Here is a 16,924-nt window from a genome sequence, read left to right as displayed (position 1 = left end):
CATTGTGTCAAAACTTCCTGTCAGTGAGCAACAAGGCCGAGCCGCCACCATGAATCACAACGTGTTCTGAATGATGTGCCTGTTTAAATATGGGACGGACGCTGATCCACAATGAGATTCTGCAGAAGTTATTCACATCATGTTTGTAATAAAATGTGCAACAAAGATTGTCTTTGAGCAAAATGAACAACAGGTGTTCTCAGTAAATTCTCACAGTCATCTGCGTCATCATGCTTCTGACAGGCATGATGGGTAATTATTTGCAGTATCACAGTGAGCTGCTGTGAAGTGACTGTTTACAATTAAATACTGTAATCAGGGCACAGCAACATACATTTAGCTTTGAAATATTGTAGTTTTACAACAAAGTACACATGCTAACATGCTAAAAGGCTAACAATATGCTATCAGGTTAACATGGTAACAACAGGTTACGAGCAGGCTGACAGGCCTACCAGTGGTCCAAAAAAGTTGCACAGGCTAACAAGGTGATAACAGGCTAACAGGCTAACAGGACTACAAGTGGTCCAACATGATACATTTGCTAACAGGCTGACAGGCTAACATGCTAACAAACACTATGGTTGGGGTAACATAAAACACAGTACATTGCTGTATTATTATTTGTATTTTCACAGTAAAATAGTTTGAGCTGACTGTAGAAACACAACATGTGACTGTATGTTCATCTGTATGACTGTAACATGACGACATGCTGCCGTCATTCAGCAGCTGCAGACTGTGACACACCTGCAGCAGGTGACCGTGTGTTTTCATTCAAATATTACATTCATGTATCAGCTTTTATTCATAACAGGTCATTTTCCTCTTGATCGCCCTCCATCTCCTCTGTTTTTATTTTCCTCTCTCTCTCTCTCTTTAATCCAGTCCTCTCCCTCTCTCCTCCTCCCCCTCCCCCTCTCTCCCTCTCTCCTCCTCCTCCTCCCTGCCTCTCTCCTCCCTCCCTCCCTCCCTCCCTGCCTCTCCCCCGCTCCTCTCCTCCTCCTCCCTCCCTCTCAGCTGTCCTTGCTGTCCTCTCTCAGATGGAGGCTGCAGTATTGTGCTGAGTAGCGGTGAGCCAGCATTCTCGCTCTGCCTCCAGCTGTCAGCGTTCGGTCGGTGGAGAGGCGAGCCCAGAGGAGGAAACTACAGCGCCCACAATCCTCCGGCTGCAGCCTCGACTGTCGCCTGGCCTGGAGCGAGCCCCGTGGAACCCTGGGAGTCGTTGTCCTCGCTAAGCGGCTGCTGGTGGAGGTGGAGGGAGAGAGAGAGAGAGAGGGAGAGAGAGGGAGAGAGAGGTGGTGCCGTGCCATGACAGCCGTCAGAGAGGCAGAAAGGTGAGTTTATCTGTGTGTTGGTGCTCCAGCTTGTTTATCTGCCTCATATTTCACCTCATGTGTCTCTCTGGATGTTGGTCATCATGTTCTCCTCCTCCGTCTTTCTCCGTCTGTTCATCTCCATCATCACTTCTTCATCCACCATCTTTTCATGTCTGTTCTTCCTCCGTCTCAGCCTGACGCTGCATTTTCCTGTTGGAGCTTCAGTCTTCTGGGAATGAGCTGTGTGTTCGTCTCATTAGAGCTGAGAGTGTGTGTGTGTGTGTGTGTGTGTGTGTGTGTGTGTGTGTGTGTGTGTGTGTCTGTGTCTGTGTCTGTGTGTGTCCATCTCCACCCAGTCTGTGAAGCAGCTAACAGATCAATCTAATGTCGGCTCGTTACGAAGCTGTGACTGTTTTTCTGTGCGACATAAAACAACACAATATGTCACAAGACAAGAAAACACAACATGAGACAACATGACATGTAGTGAGACGCACAACATGACGCAACAAGATGCTAAATGCAACAACGTGACAGTGCGACATAATCCATCACGACACTCTCAGAAAATATAACATGACATGACACGAGAAGACACGATAAGACAACACAACATGAGAGGACATGACACAAAAATCCCAACTTAAATCTACAGGTGACACTGATCAACATATGGATTATAGATAAACAATCATGAAACACCTCAAAACTGTCAAAAGTAGACGAGACATGAGGAGGCGTCAGGTGAAACGTCTCCACGGTCTTCTCTTGGACACTTGATGACGACTGTCACACGTGTCCAGCTGGTTTTATTTTCCTTCCCTTCTCTGATTCTCTACCGTCTCTGTGGCTGAGTTCCTTTGAGCCTGAGGACAGGATGTCCACAGTGTCCATCTGTCCACTGCTCAGTGTCTGCAGGGTGAGGCAGCAGATGGTCCTTCAGCTGGGCTACCTGCCACCCTCTCTCTCTCCTGTTCTCTGTCCACCTCGCTCTACCTCTCTCTCTCTGAACCTGTTTTTCTGCGCCTGTTTGTGGAAGAAGATCTGAGTGTTGGTGCAACATCTCACATGATGTTTTGGGTGATGTAACCAGGAAGTGTGATGTTGCCATGGAGACAGTTAACTGTGGGAACCAACTTGTATATTTGTTCATATTCAGTCACACAGCTTACTCGAGTATCAGTAACTTGGGTTAACAAAGTAATAGTTTGAATAACTGAAGGATCTCGTCACGGTCAATCCGTTCTGATCTGTACCAGACACAAACACCAGATGTTGAACTGCTCCTTTAAATTCATTCTGTCTCTCTGAACAGAAACTGCTGAGTCATGTCTGCTGGACTGGACGATACAGACAATGTGTTCGGTAAGTCTGACACACACACACACTAGTGTAACTTAGTACTGTACTCAAACACACAGTTGAGGTACTTTCCTTGAGTCTGTCTACGTCTCACAGGGAAATATTATAACCACATTCATCTGACAGCTTCAGTTACTTTATAATAATCATTACTGACAACACATGTAAAGAGTTTTCTTATAAATCAAACAGTTTGTATGGGAACAGCTGAAACCATCAGTGGAGTTCAGCCATCTCCTCCTGATGATATAAAGTCAGGCTCAGCCATCGTCTCCTCCTGATGATATAAAGTCAGGCTCAGCCATCGTCTCCTCCTGATGATATAAAGTCAGGCTCAGCCATCGTCTCCTCCTGATGATATAAAGTCAGGCTCAGTCATCGTCTCCTCCTGATGATATAAAGTCAGGCTCAGCCATCGTCTCCTCCTGATGATATAAAGTCAGGTTCAGCCATCTCCTCCTCCTGATGATATAAAGTCAGGCTCAGCCATCGTCTCCTCCTGATGATATAAAGTCAGGCTCAGCCATCGTCTCCTCCTGATGATATAAAGTCAGGCTCAGCCATCATCTCCTCCTGATGATATAAAGTCAGGCTCAGCCATCATCTCCTCCTGATGATATAAAGTCAGGTGAAGTCTCGTAGTCCACAGAACATTTCTGGAGCTTCACAGTAAAACAGAGTTGCAGCGTTCTGCTGAACACCTGAAGCAGCTGGAGATGATTGAAACATCAGATGTCTCCATGCAGCTCGTCTGCTGTGATCTCAGAGATCACGACCTGACCTGAGGAGACCAGATTTAACCCTTCAATAACACGAAGTCTTCACTGGAGCTACTGTGCTAACACTGTTAGCTAACAGTGTTAGCATGAGCACGACTGCACGTTGAGGGTGTAAATATCGTCTCCTCAGATCAGTGTGTGATCTCTCCTCCTCCTCCTCCTCCTCCTCCTCCTCCTCCATCATCCACTCTGTTCTCTCTCTCACTGTAACCACCAAACCTTCACGTCTTCTTCTCTCTGTTCTTCTTCACCTCCGTTAATGTTTGCCTCCGTCTCCCCTCCCCCATGTCTCCCCCATGTCTCCCCCCTCATGTCTCCCCTGGGAAATAAGCTGCTGTCAGCTTGTTGTGGGGGAGGAGACACACAGGAAGTCTTATATTCTCCACACACACATGATGTTTGTGTCCAGACCTGAACTGATGAAGTCGTCTTTATTCATGAGCTGAGTCCTGAAACACCTGCAGTCAGAACTCAGGGAGAACAAACACTTTAAAAAGTGTCTTCATATATTTTTAGGTACAATTATTATTCTCTTAAAAAGACGCCTGAATAAAACGTCAATTAAAGAAAGGCAGTAAAACTCACACAGGTCATTCTACTTGTTACATGTTTTTGTTAATGTTTGATGGATTTAAAAGTTAATATGACCAAAAATAGAAACTAATTAAAAAAATAATGACTGTAAAACGACTTGAAACATAAACATTTTGGGAAAAAAAGGAAACAAAGTAAGAAATGACTGATAAAATATTATAAATGGCAGGATTTCCTGCAGCTTCAGTTATGATCACACAGTTTGATGTTGTTGTTTTATTGTTAAGTTAAACTTGTCAACATCTTAAATTATCAACAACAGTTTGACATTAACAAGTCTGCATATTGTTAAGTTAGCATGCTACACAGCAGAGTAAACATTAACCTGGGTCCCCGAGCTCCCCAGTCCAGACCGCTAGCTGCATGGCTAGCTGAGCTAATTAGCTAACAGCAGCTACAGTTGGCAGCAGCTAGTGGTTGCTGTGGTCATAGACATATATACATAGACGCCTCATTGAGCGCTGGACCGTACGTCGCCGTCGCCGCCATATTGGAGGAGGCAGATCTGCCCCGTGAACTAATACAAGTCAATGGAGTGAACTTTATAAAGCTCCTTCTGCAAAGTGCTGTAAGTTAATGTCTCTCATTTACACATTCACACACGTACGAATATATTTGAGAAACAGACAGGAACCAAAAACAACGTATGTAACATTAACTACTCCTGATATGTTCAGTATACAGCTAGGCACCAAACCGACATATGTATTTTTATAATGTTTTTATGAGTGTTTACAGCTGCCAATGTATGTAACTCTGGTACTGTGATGATACATGACAGTTAAATATTGAAGCTGTGTCTATGATAACCAGATCCTGACATGTAAATGTGATGTCAATATGCAGCAACAATATGCAGAAAAATAGTAGTAATGATAATAATAATAATAATAATAATAATAATAATAACTATATATATGGTGCATATTTATAAAAGTAGCCTACTGCAACTTTACTTTTTTTTACCATGTAATGTTATTTTATACAATATCATATTTTATAATGTTCTGTCATGGAGTTTATCACTTCGCTGCTAAAAGAAAAGAAAGCAGGCTCACTGCCAGTTGCAGTTTCTTATCTGGATTTGCAGACTTTGTTCAATATTTGTCTCCATGATTGTTATTATTAGTACTTAGATTATCAAAAATTCACATCCTTCCATCCTTCATCACACGTGTGTGATTGTTGTGTAACGACATCTTCAGATCAGATATAAACTCGCCGCTGCTTCACTACGTTACTGAGTTGAACCGAGTCGCTGACTGTTGGTTTCACTTCCTGAGGGATCATCAGCTGCTCTCACATGTGCTCGTCTGTTGGTGAAGGATTAAATCTCCTATATTATCAACGTTTGTTTTTAAACTCAGGTCATAATGGATGATTCTTAACTTCTGGATTCTTTCAGGGTTATTTTCTGACTTCATTTGTTAAAAATCCACCAAGTCTGGACGTTTGTGGAGCGGTTCATGTTTTCTATGAGTCTTTAAACAGTCGACCTGCAGACGTTTGTATGGTGTCGGTCTCTACTCAGACTGTCAGAGTTCAGGTGAGACTCGTCCACATGCACACAAGTATTTTTGGAAACAGTCCGTACAACACACCTGCAAACACACATCACCTGACCACTCAGGTACGCCGGCCGTGTGTGTGTCGTTGTGAACAGGAAGCAGATTGTTTGCTTAGTTACAGAAAATACAGTGAACGAGGCAGAAACACGACTCGTCACTGAATCTGCTCAACAAAACATCGGCAGCTGTTTCTGTTTGAGTCTTTATCAGTGTGACCAATAAAACTTCCATTCAGTCACCGAACGAACATCAGAACACACTGATGAACGTGTCTGCAAACATCTCCAGACGGAAACGCTGAAAACAACTAAAGCTCCGTTTACAGTGACGTGAGCGACTGTTAACACGTGTGTGTGTGTGTGTGTGTGTGTGTGTGTGTGTGTGTGTGTGTGTGTGTGTGCTGGTCAGCATGTTGAATATTTGATGGGGCTCTGGTGGGTTCAGTGGGAGGATGACGAGGATGAAGATGAAGGCATTATGTTTGAAGCTGCAGCGGCTGAACAACAGTCGCTGCTCTGACATCATGTGACTGGATGTGTTTTAACTTCTGCAGTTCAAATAAATTATTTAAAGTTTATTCTGATTGAATTAAAGGTGAACGAGGTCGTGGTGGTGTCAGGGTGAGGTGAGTTAGTTTACCTGTGTGTGTGTTTCAGACCTGAACGAGGCGATCCCAGAGACCGAGCTGCTGGATAACAGCATCCAGAAGGGCCGCGCCCAGCTGTCCGTCAAAGCTCGCAGGCACCGCCCCTCCAGGTCCCGTTACCGTGACAGCGTGAGCTCGACGGAGGGCGACGACAGCCTGGAGAGGAAGGTACGCTCCGGTCTGACGGAGGTGACACAGACATGTTGACGGGTGGAGGCATGACGTGATGATTAAAGATGAGGTGTGTGTGTGTGTGTGTGTGTGTGTGTGTTAGCAGGACAGTCCATTACACTCGGCTCGCTCACCTCTACACCTGGCCATGCGAGGCTCCTCCCCGTCTCCTGATTCGCTGTTGTCTGCTCGAAGCCCTGGCTTCTCCTTCGACACGTCACTGGTGAGACCAATCAGAGCTTCAGACAACAATGTGGTGGTTATTTATGCTAATGCTAATGCTAACCCCAACACTGAGATACAAACAACCAAAATGAACGCTGCTTCTCTGTGCGTTAACACTAGCCTGCTCGCTAACGGTACAAACAGAAACAAGCTAGCAGCTCTTATCTTTTCTTTTGCAGGGATTTAAGTGGCAGGACTGTGATTGGTTTAAAGAAAGACAAACAAGCCAAAGCCTTTTCTCCTGTCCCAGAATGATATTTAGGAAGTGGTGATGCAAGACTAACTTGTCTTTGGTTCTTCAGGTGCGTCACTCTCCAGAGGATGAAGGAGCGTCATTGGCTGCTCCCCCGCGGGGGCGGTACCATCAGCTGACCAATGCCACGTCTCAGGAGGCCCTGGTGACACCCAGCAGCTCGCCCTCCAGGTCCTGCCCCTCCGCCGACTGCTCACGTGTCTACATGAGGAGGAGCAGAAGGCCCGACAGCGAAGGTACCCAGAGAACACACCTGTCCAACCACCTGGAAACACACCTGAGAACACACTTCTGTTTGTGTGAGCACTGTTAGATACCTCAAATTAATTTGTTAATGATTTATATATGTGTGTGTGTGTGTCAGTGTTGGTTTCTGACTCGAGTCGGGAGACGAGTCCGGCGGATCCCGGCAGTCCGACCGTCGTCTTCGATAAGAAAACTAAGAGACGCTTCCTGGACCTCGGGTGAGAGACCGTTTAAACGTATCTTATTGTCGACATCAGCAGAATGTTTTCAGTAACGACGTGTTCATGTCTCGTCCGTCAGCGTGACTCTCAGGCGTTCATACATCAGGGTGAGGAAAGACAAGTCCAACCGGCTGTCTGTGGGCAGCAGGTGGGTCGTCACAAACCAAACCTCCATTCTGACACGTCAACATTTAACAGAATCAACAAACACATTAATAAATGAAGGAACTCATCACAAACAAACAGACGTGTCCTTTATTTTGTCCTCAGAGAGCCGTCTGAGAGTCCGTCTCGCTCTTCAGGATCCTTCGTCTCGTTCTCCTGGTTCACTGAAGGACGGGGGTCGCTCTCCTCCTCCGGGACCCCCCCCTGCTCCCCCAAAAACACCCCACTGAGTTCCCCGAGACCCCGCAAGTCCCACTCGCAGGTACGGAGCGAACTCAGCACTTCTACGTGTTTCCTACGTGTTATAGAGGTTCCACTGTTGTTGACAAAGGTTCCACTGTTGTTGACAAAGGTTCCTCTCTTTTTGGCAAAGGTTCCCCTCCTTGTTCCTCTCTTATTGACAAAGGTTCCTCTCTTGCTGACAAAGGTTCCTCTCTTATTGACAAAGGTTCCTCTCTTCTTGACAAAGGTTCCTCTCTTTTTTACAAAGGTTCCTCTCCTATTGACAAAGGTTCCTCTCTTTTTGGCAAAGGTTCCCCTCCTTGTTCCTCTCTTATTGACAAATGTTCCTCTCTTGCTGACAAAGGTTCCTCTCTTATTGACAAAGGTTCCTCTCTTGCTGACAAAGGTTCCTCTCTTCTTGACAAAGGTTCCTCTATTGCTGACAGATGTTCTTCTCTTGTTTACAAAGGTTCCTCTATTGCTGACAAAGGTTCCTCTCTTTTTTTACAAAGGTTCCTCTATTGTTGACAAAGGTTCCTCTTTTTTTTACAAAGGTTCCTCTATTGTTGACAAAGGTTTCTCTCTTGTTGACAAAGGTTCCTCTATTGTTGACAAAGGTTTCTCTCTTCTTGACAAAGGTTCCTCTCTTCTTGACAAAGGTTCCTCTATTGCTGACAAAGGTTCCTCTCTTCTTGACAAAGGTTCCTCTATTGCTGACAAAGGTTCTTCTCTTGTTTACAAAGGTTCCTCTATTGTTGACAAAGGTTTCTGTAGTGCTGACAAAGGCTCCTCTCTTTTTACAAAGGTTCCTCTATTGTTGACAAAGGTTCCTCTATTGTTGACAAAGGTTCCTCTCTTCTTGACAAAGGTTCCTCTTTTGCTGACAGATGTTCTTCTCTTGTTTACAAAGGTTCCTCTATTGCTGACAAAGGTTCCTCTCTTTTTTTTACAAAGGTTCCTCTATTGTTGACAAAGGTTCCTCTTTTTGATAAAGGTTCCTCTATTGTTGACAAAGGTTCCTCTCTTGTTGACAAAGGTTCCTCTATTGTTGACAAAGGTTTCTCTCTTCTTGACAAAGGTTCCTCTCTTCTTGACAAAGGTTCCTCTATTGCTGACAAAGGTTCCTCTCTTCTTGACAAAGGTTCCTCTATTGCTGACAAATGTTCTTCTCTTGTTTACAAAGGTTCCTCTATTGTTGACAAAGGTTTCTGTAGTGCTGACAGAGGCTCCTCTCTTTTTACAAAGGTTCCTCTATTGTTGACAAAGGTTCCTCTATTGCTGACAAAGGTTCTTCTCTTGTTTATGAAGGTTCCTCTCTTCTTGATAAAGGTTCCTCTATTGTTGACAAAGGTTTCTCTATTGCTGACAAAGGTTCCTCTCTTCTTGACAAAGGTTCCTCTCTTTTTTACAAAGGTTCCTCTCTTATTGACAAATGTTCCTCTCTTGTTTACAAAGGTTCCTCTCTTATTGACAAAGGTTCCTCTCTTGTTTACAAAGGTTCCTCACTTATTGACAATGGTTCCTCTATTGCTGACAAAGGTTCCTCTCTTCTTGATAAAGGTTCCTCTATTGTTGACAAAGGTTTCTCTATTGCTGACAAAGGTTCCTCTCTTCTTGACAAAGGTTCCTCTCTTTTTTACAAAGGTTCCTCTCTTATTGACAAATGTTCCTCTCTTGTTTACAAAGGTTCCTCTCTTATTGACAAAGGTTCCTCTCTTGTTTACAAAGGTTCCTCACTTATTGACAATGGTTCCTCTATTGCTGACAAAGGTTCCTCTCTTCTAGACAAAGGTTCCTCTCTTGTTTACAAAGGTTCCTCTCTTATTGACAAATGTTCCTCTCTTGTTTACAAAGGTTCCTCTCTTCTTGACAAAGGTTCCTCTCTTTTTTACAAAGGTTCCTCTCTTATTGACAAAGGTTCCTCTCTTGTTTACAAAGGTTCCTCTCTTATTGACAAAGGTTCCTCTATTGTTGACAAAGGTTCCTCTTTTGTTGACAAGAGGAGAACAGATTAAACAGAAACACAAATTTGATTGCAGCCAATCAGAGACCAGAGTGTATCAGTTTGCAGCGTGTTTCTTTGCAATAATTTTTTGATTTACTCATCTTCACCCACATGACCATCCTTAACCACCACACACACACACACACACACACACACACACACACGATTGCACAGCTGTGGTTTGTTTTGTGGTGGGTGATAAATATTCTGCTGTTATAGCCTGTAAGAACAATGTGTGTGTGTGTGAGTGTGTGTGTGTGTGTGTGTGTGTTTATGACTCTCTCTCTCTCTTCACCATTAAAGCTCAGAGGAAGAAGCTCCATTAAACATCCATCAGAGAGCCGCCTAATGGCTCTAATGGCTTAGTGTGTGTGTGTGTGTGTGTGTGTGTGTGTGTGTTGTGTGAGTAGAAGAAAATAGAAAATGGCCGCCGTATGTTTGTAACATCAGGATCCATTACTGTGACTCGACCTGTCTTAGTTCAGGTCATCCTGTCAGCGCCCCCTGCTGGACAGTTTAGGAGACGTTCTTCTTCTGTGGTGTGTGAGGACTGTGACACAAACAGGAAGAAGAAGAAGAGATCACACTGACAGACAGATGTCTCACACTGCAGGAAATAAAGTTAACTGTGAATGTCTCTCTGTCAGGAGTCGGCTCTGAGTGAGGACTTCTCTCCTCCTCACACCTCCTCCTCCACCTCTCCTCCTGTCGACTCCTCCTCCAGAGCCTCCCACCCATACCACACCCTGTCACAGTCCTCTGACGAGGTAACACACACACACTCACACAGTTAGCTTCTAGCTTAGCATCGCTATAGAGCTTCATTCAGTCAGATGACTCCTCTTCATCTTCCTCGTATTCCTCTTCCTCTTCCTCCTCCTCCTCTTCTTCCTCTTCCTCTTCCTCATCCTCCTCCTCCTCCTCCCGCTCCTCCTCCTCAGCCCTGTGATGACCCGTCCTGTCCGGCGTCCTCGTGGACGACTCAGCAGGTCTGTGATTGGCTGCGAGGACTCAACATGGAGCAGTACGTCCCAGAATTCAGTGCGAGAGACGTGGACGGTCAGGAGCTGCTGCAGATGGACGGCAACAAGCTGAAGGTGAGGACGAGGAGGACGTCCTCCGTGGCGTCTGAGCGCTCAGACTCATGTACTTTTACTGCCAGGAACAAAGTAAAGAGTCGGAATCAGAATCAGGATCAGAAAGACGTTTTGTTTTGTTTCCTTAAAATTTGTGTCTCAACTTTGATAATTTGACAATTTTCAAATAATAAAATGTGAACAGGAAGTCAGAAATAAAAAGCTTTATTCAGTCATCTTTAATATTTAACAAAGACATTAATCTGTTTGTCTGTCCCCTGTCTCCTGTCCTCTGTCTCCTGTCCTCTGTCCCCTGTCCTCTGTACTCTGTCCTCTGTCTCCTGTCTCCTGTCCTCTGTCTCCTGTCCTCTGTCTCCTGTCCTCTGCAGAGTCTGGGCGTGCTCAGTTCGTCTGATCGCGGCGCTCTGAAGCGTCGCATCAAAGAGATCCAGAGTGCAGCAGAGAAGGAGAGGAAAGCTCTGGACAAGATGGAGAAACAGAAAGAAAAACAAAGAAGAAAAGACCAAGAACAACGCAGGAACTGAGCACCGCCACCAGGGGGAGACAGAGAGGGGGGACGGGGGAGGGAAGAGGACAACTGGTGGACGGAGGGACGGGGGGGAAAATGGACAAACCCTGGAGCTCCGCCTGGTTTCCGCAGCAGCTCGTTGAACAGTAATTTAATCATGAAGACATGCTTCAGGCTGTACGGTGGCCCTGAGGGACAAATCCAGCAATTCAAGCAGTGTTGTGTTCACTTGTGTTTGTTCGAGTGTCTTCATGTTTGTGTGAGTTCAATTTGAACAAAAGAAATATTAACAACTTTTTTTTCACTGAATAAAAACTGAATGAAAACAAATTTAATTCATTTTCTCTTTTTTTTTATTTGCTGCATGTATGTGTTTTGTCCTTCAGGGCCACCATAGCAGTTTAAAGGACACATCTCCTGTGGTGCTCGCTATCCCACAATCCATTGCATGCCAGGGACTTGTTAAAGGTGCGTTCAGGTGCTCTTTGTTGTCGTTTAACAGTGTGTTCAGGTGTGAAAGTCATCACAGGAGAAAAGAGAAAGAATCTGACTTTCAGAGTTGATGAGAAGTACGGAGGCAGAGAAAGGCCAAAATTCAACCTGATACCTCGTCAAAAAGTCATTTAAGCAATGAAATATTTTCATTTTGGTTTATTTTGAGTTTATGTGTTTCAATCTGAATCATTAATTCAGTCGTAATTTTCTGTAAAATGAAATTATCTAATTTAAACATTATTAAAAAACGAGGTCAGGTGAAAAGATCTGAATCATGGTCACCAGTCATCCAATCAGGAAGCTCCCTGTCAGTCATGTGATCCAGGACAGGAGCTTTTCTCTGCTTCCATGAAGCGCCTGAACACATCGTCTGACTGACCTCTGTGACCCCTGACTGACCCCTGACTGACCTCTGACTGACCTCTGACTCTGTGACCCCTGACTGACCTCTGACTCTGTGACCTCTGACTCTGTAACCTCTGACCTCTGACTGACCTCTGACTCTGTGACCTCCACATTGAAACGATCATTTCAATAAATAAAACTGAGCATCATTTTCTTTCAAAATAAAAAATAAATAAATTCAAATAAAAATGATTGTTGTCCTTTGAAGTCCCAAAAGATAATAATTTATTTATTTTATATAAAGTGTAAATACTCGATATCTGAATGGAACGCACCCCAACACACACACACACACACACACACACACACACACGTAACACAACAACTACACAGGAAGTGACAGTTAAATAATTTATTATTAAGATCAACATGTACAGGACTCCTGATTGGCTGAGAGAAAAGCCAATAAACAAACATTTTGTTTATAAAATCTGTTTCCTCGTCAACAAAATAAATAATAATAATGAGTTCACCCACAGGGTTTACTGCACTGTGACATCATCACTACTGTGAAGTCATCATCACTACTGTGATGTCATCATCACTACTGTGACGTCATCATCACTACTGTGATGTCATCATCACTACTGTGACATCATTGCACTTGTTGCTCAATGTGAGAAACTTTTCACTTCCTGCAGTGACTCTCTCCCCCTCCCCCCCTCTCTCCCCCTCAGTCCTCCTCCAAAGTAAAACTTTCACAAACAATAAATATTTCACTGTAAGAAATCAATAAATATTGATAATAAATAAAGTGTGATAAATATCAGCAGGTTCGTACAAACTGAAACATAAATAAAAATATAAATAAATACATTTATAGAAACAAACGTTGACGTGACCAGCAGCATTTCCTGTAGCTGCTTCACAATAAAAGCATCCACATGATCGTTTTCATGTGGAACAGCAGCAACAGGAAGTGATCGATTATCAGTTCTGATCAGAGCGGCACTTAATGATTAAGTTCATTATTGATCAGTCTAATGATTAAGTTCATTATTGATCAGTCTAATGATTAAGTTCATTATTGATCAGTCTAATGATTAACTTCATTATTGATCAGTCTAATGATTAACTCCATTATTGATCAGTCTAATGATTAACTCCATTATTGATCAGTCTAATGATTAAGTTGACATCATCAAACTCTAAAAGCGTCTAAAAGTCAAAGGTTTTCTTGTTTTTGATTATAAGAAAATTTGCTGCCAATTAATTTTCTGTGAATTGATTAATCAGTTAACTGACGGATTATTGAACATCAGGTGATATTTCTGCTGACGTCTGTAGTTTTCAGGCGGTCTGAACTCTCCTGCAGCTTCCAGATGAAAACAAAGAGCAGCGAGCGTGAAACAGGTTTGAGGTGTCGGACACGTTCAGACCTGCAGCTCACATCTTCAGCCACATTCCTGCTGCCACTCTTCTGCAGCGCATCGGCCAATCAGAGGAGACGAGAGCTGGTGATCGCACACCGAGGAGGATCCCCCGCCAAAATAAAATGCCAGGGTTCAAGCGGTCCTTTGAATCTGTCTCATAAAATGTCCCCGTGAATAAATGAATCTGCAAACAGCAGCAGCAAAGATTGTCTCTAAAGGAAGACGTTTCACTCAGTGCAGCTTGTTTCTGTCCCAGCAGATGTTCTGATCAGGATCGGTCCAGTCCATATCCTTTCTAATGTCCAATCACAGAACTGGACTGCAGCTGTTCGTCGCTCAAATGTTTCTCTAAACTCTGGATTCATTTCTCTGACTGACCTGAACGTCTCGTGTGGCTGCTGCTCATCTCGGTTTGCTGAAAATGTAAATTTAAATATCTTAATTTATTTTGTGTTCCTCGTCTGTTCTGCTGAATGCAGACGGTTCTGTAGGAGATGGTTCCGGTCCGTCAGTGTGAAGAGTTCCCTCAGAGACTCTTGTGGAAAAAACACAAAGTCGCTGATGGACGATCAATAAAGTATCTCCCACGAGGCACTGCAGGACTCCTCAGTTCTGTCCATCTGAGTGACACTGATGTTTTCCCTAAGGTCCTCAAATGCAGCGTGGGGTTGACCCATGGTGGGCGGGGCCTAGTGTGCAGCTGCAGCCGGGCGCCTGTAGGTGGCGATGGCTCTCAGGCTGCGGATCAGGTCGTGACAGAAAGAGCGAAGCTGCGTCAGCGTCAGGTGGACCGCCACCTGGACCTCGTAGTTACCATGGAGACGACGGGCAAGGTCCAGACTGTGGTCCTGATCCACAACGGTGTCGAGCTGCGCCTCCTCCTTCATCTGAAGCACACAAACACACAGTCAGCTGTTAGCACGGGAGCCAATCAGAGTGAAGCACCAGAGAACAGGAAGTGCAGAGAAGAGATTGGATCCAGCAGACGAGCCGGGCCGGAGGTTCTAGACAAGTCTCAGACACTTCGGCTGTTTTACTGTGGAGCTCCAGAATGTTCCCTGGTGTCATGATGTCACGTCAGGTGTGTGTGTTACCTTGTTGAGGTGTGTCAGCAGGTCTCTGAGGTCCGCCTGCAGGTCGCTCAGGTCACTCACACTGTTGGACAAAACTCCCAGCAGCCCCTGGTACAGCCGGCCGCCCGCCGACATGCGACTCACACAGATGTCCTACAGGGGGCGACACGCAGCTCATCAGTACTGACAGGTGATCTTAACACAGGTGAGTTTCAGATACACAGGACATATCTTGACTGTCTCCTCAAGACCATGTCTCTCTTCAAAGACCCTGAGAACCTCCAGAACCCTCCAGAACCTCCTCTTCAGTCCCCCCTACACCCCCCAGACTGCAGACTCACCAGTGTGAAGTGCTCGGATGGCGGTTTGAGGACGGGTGCGGCAGGGATGCCCAGTGACGTCACCATCATCTGCAGGTTGGTTGTTTGGGTGGAGGGGTCAAGGGTCAAACCCTGAGGAGAACAGGAAGAGGTTAAGAACACATGAAGAAGAAGAAGAGCCAATAGGAGACGAGCTGAAGCCGCCAATCAGATGTCTTGCTCACCTCGGTGTTGACGGTGGCGGCGTGCACGGTGGGGATGTCTCTCAGGATTTTCTCCACCAGCATCTTCGCTCGATTGGACGCTTGTGTGAACGCTGGCGGGAGGTTGGACGAGCTGACGGGAGCTGATTGGACCACAACCAGGAAGTAGTGCAGCAGGGCGACGACTGGAGGAGAAACATGGTTTTAATCAACAGTTCAGCGTACGGAGGGTAAACACCGCCCGCCCCGTCATTCACACTTCAGTGATCAGTTCTAACATATTAATTATTGGACTGAAATTAATTTATAAACAACCTTATCTCTTATAACTTAATTATTGATTATTGTGATTATTACTGACTCATTAACATTTATAACCACAGACTGGTTTATTACAGAAATATGTATTAAATGTTAATTAAGTCGTCTTTTCAGATAGATATGCAGTTATTAATGTAATGTTCAGTGTGACGGATGAAGCGAGAATACAACACAAATACAAAACACAACTATGTTTCTTGAATACAGAAAATGTCTTTTTGACACAATTCTCACTATAGAGACGAGCTAAATGCTAACATCAGCATGCTAACGTGCTCACAATGACAATGTTAACAAGCTGATGTTTGTTTACAAGTCTTAGTTTAGTGTGTTAGCATGCTAACAAGAGCTAATCATCAGAGTGAAGCCGAGGCTGATGTGATGTCATCAGTTCTGCAGGTGTTTGCTCATAAACCGTGAACATGTGGACCTGATGGTGGCGCTAGACGGAGTCACAGGATCAGCACATCATCACAGTTCATCATGGGGACAACATGAGCCTCACAGAGGTGTTGACATGTCTCAGTCCTGACAGAGTGGAGGACAGACATGCTAACACAGAGTCAGGCTGCTAGCATAATGAATGATCACCTGGAGCCCCCCCCCCCCGTGGAGCTCCAGGTGAGTCCAGGCTCAGCTCAGGTACAGCAGCTGTGCAGCTGCTCACCTTCACGTTTGTCTAAAAAGTCGATTTTTTTATGTGGTTCTGTTCAAGTTTGTTTGGGAACAGTCAGGGCACATCTGTATCCACTCCCCAACCAAACTCCATGCATGTTTCTGCTGATTTAAACCGCCTGTCTCTCCATCAGTTTAAATGATAGTAAAGTTGGTTCTTACCTATCAGAGGGTTCATGTCTGTCAGGGCGGCGGTCTGTCGGTCGGTCTCGGTGTCTGTCCGCCGGTTAACTCGGTAAATTCTCCTTCAGCTTCCATTTGCAGCAGTTTGGAGCTTTTATCTGCGCTCAGTCCAGCGGGGTTTTTCCGACAGCGCCGTCACCCGAGGAGTCATACCGATAAATCCCGAAGTGACGAAGCTCCAGAAAGTTGTTGCGTCACAACCGACCGAATGAGAGAGACGAGAGCGGCAGAGGTCTCACCTGCTGCCGGTAACACACGTCACGTACACCTTCATCACGCCTGTCCATCCAGGTGACCGGTGAGCGCGACAGAGAGTTCAGTTTAATTATGAAGAGAAGTCCTTCAGTGCAGGTTTAAACACTCATGATGTGGAAACACTCTGATGAAGCAAAAATGAACATGTCATAATACTACTACTTATTTTTATTATTATTATTATTATTATTATTATTATTATTATTATTATTATTATGCAGCGGTGGAGGAAGTTTTCAG

The 16,924-nt window shown here is 44.7% G+C and overlaps 2 protein-coding genes across 3 annotated transcripts; one reads left to right on the top strand and one right to left on the bottom strand.

Annotated features, from left to right (window-relative positions):
* The first annotated feature begins 1,238 nt into the window (after positions 1-1,238).
* Positions 1,239-11,424, top strand: samd14 (sterile alpha motif domain containing 14). Of its 2 annotated transcripts, none has more exons than XM_084372543.1 (11): positions 1,239-1,337; positions 2,635-2,684; positions 6,279-6,436; positions 6,546-6,662; positions 6,967-7,153; positions 7,282-7,381; positions 7,464-7,532; positions 7,655-7,811; positions 10,424-10,543; positions 10,718-10,873; positions 11,242-11,424. In XM_084372543.1, exons 2-11 carry the CDS (start codon positions 2,648-2,650, stop codon positions 11,395-11,397), a joined length of 1,257 nt encoding a protein of 418 aa, XP_084228669.1. In that variant the 5' UTR covers positions 1,239-1,337; positions 2,635-2,647; the 3' UTR covers positions 11,398-11,424. The 2 variants fall into 2 exon arrangements, with proteins under 2 accessions (XP_084228669.1, XP_084228668.1); XM_084372542.1 differs by having other exon boundaries at positions 6,543-6,662.
* Positions 11,425-13,060: 1,636 nt separating this feature from the next.
* Positions 13,061-16,519, bottom strand: LOC311268747 (uncharacterized protein). The gene is made up of 5 exons (XM_084372554.1): positions 16,409-16,519; positions 15,272-15,435; positions 15,069-15,179; positions 14,749-14,880; positions 13,061-14,541 (listed from the first exon to the last, which is right to left on the bottom strand). Exons 1-5 carry the CDS (start codon positions 16,422-16,424, stop codon positions 14,344-14,346), a joined length of 621 nt encoding a protein of 206 aa, XP_084228680.1. The 5' UTR covers positions 16,425-16,519; the 3' UTR covers positions 13,061-14,343.
* Positions 16,520-16,924: the final 405 nt, after the last annotated feature.

The sequence above is a fragment of the Pagrus pagrus genome (genome assembly GCF_965226575.1).
Source record: "Pagrus pagrus genome assembly, chromosome: 13".
NCBI classification, from domain to species: domain Eukaryota; kingdom Metazoa; phylum Chordata; class Actinopteri; order Spariformes; family Sparidae; genus Pagrus; species Pagrus pagrus.
This window is presented reverse-complemented; position numbering and strand designations above follow the sequence as displayed.

Coding starts and splice junctions, on each gene's coding strand:
- LOC311268747 (XM_084372554.1), bottom strand. Junction 15,180..15,271: donor CCGCCACCGTCAACACCGAG/GTGAGCAAGACA, acceptor TGTTCTCCTCAG/GGTTTGACCCTTGACCCCTC. Junction 14,542..14,748: donor TGCTGACACACCTCAACAAG/GTAACACACACA, acceptor TGTGTGCTTCAG/ATGAAGGAGGAGGCGCAGCT.
- samd14 (XM_084372542.1), top strand. CDS start 2,648: ATGTCTGCTGGACTGGACGATACAGACAATGTGTTCG. Junction 7,812..10,423: donor CCCGCAAGTCCCACTCGCAG/GTACGGAGCGAA, acceptor TCTCTCTGTCAG/GAGTCGGCTCTGAGTGAGGA. Junction 10,874..11,241: donor TGGACGGCAACAAGCTGAAG/GTGAGGACGAGG, acceptor TGTCCTCTGCAG/AGTCTGGGCGTGCTCAGTTC.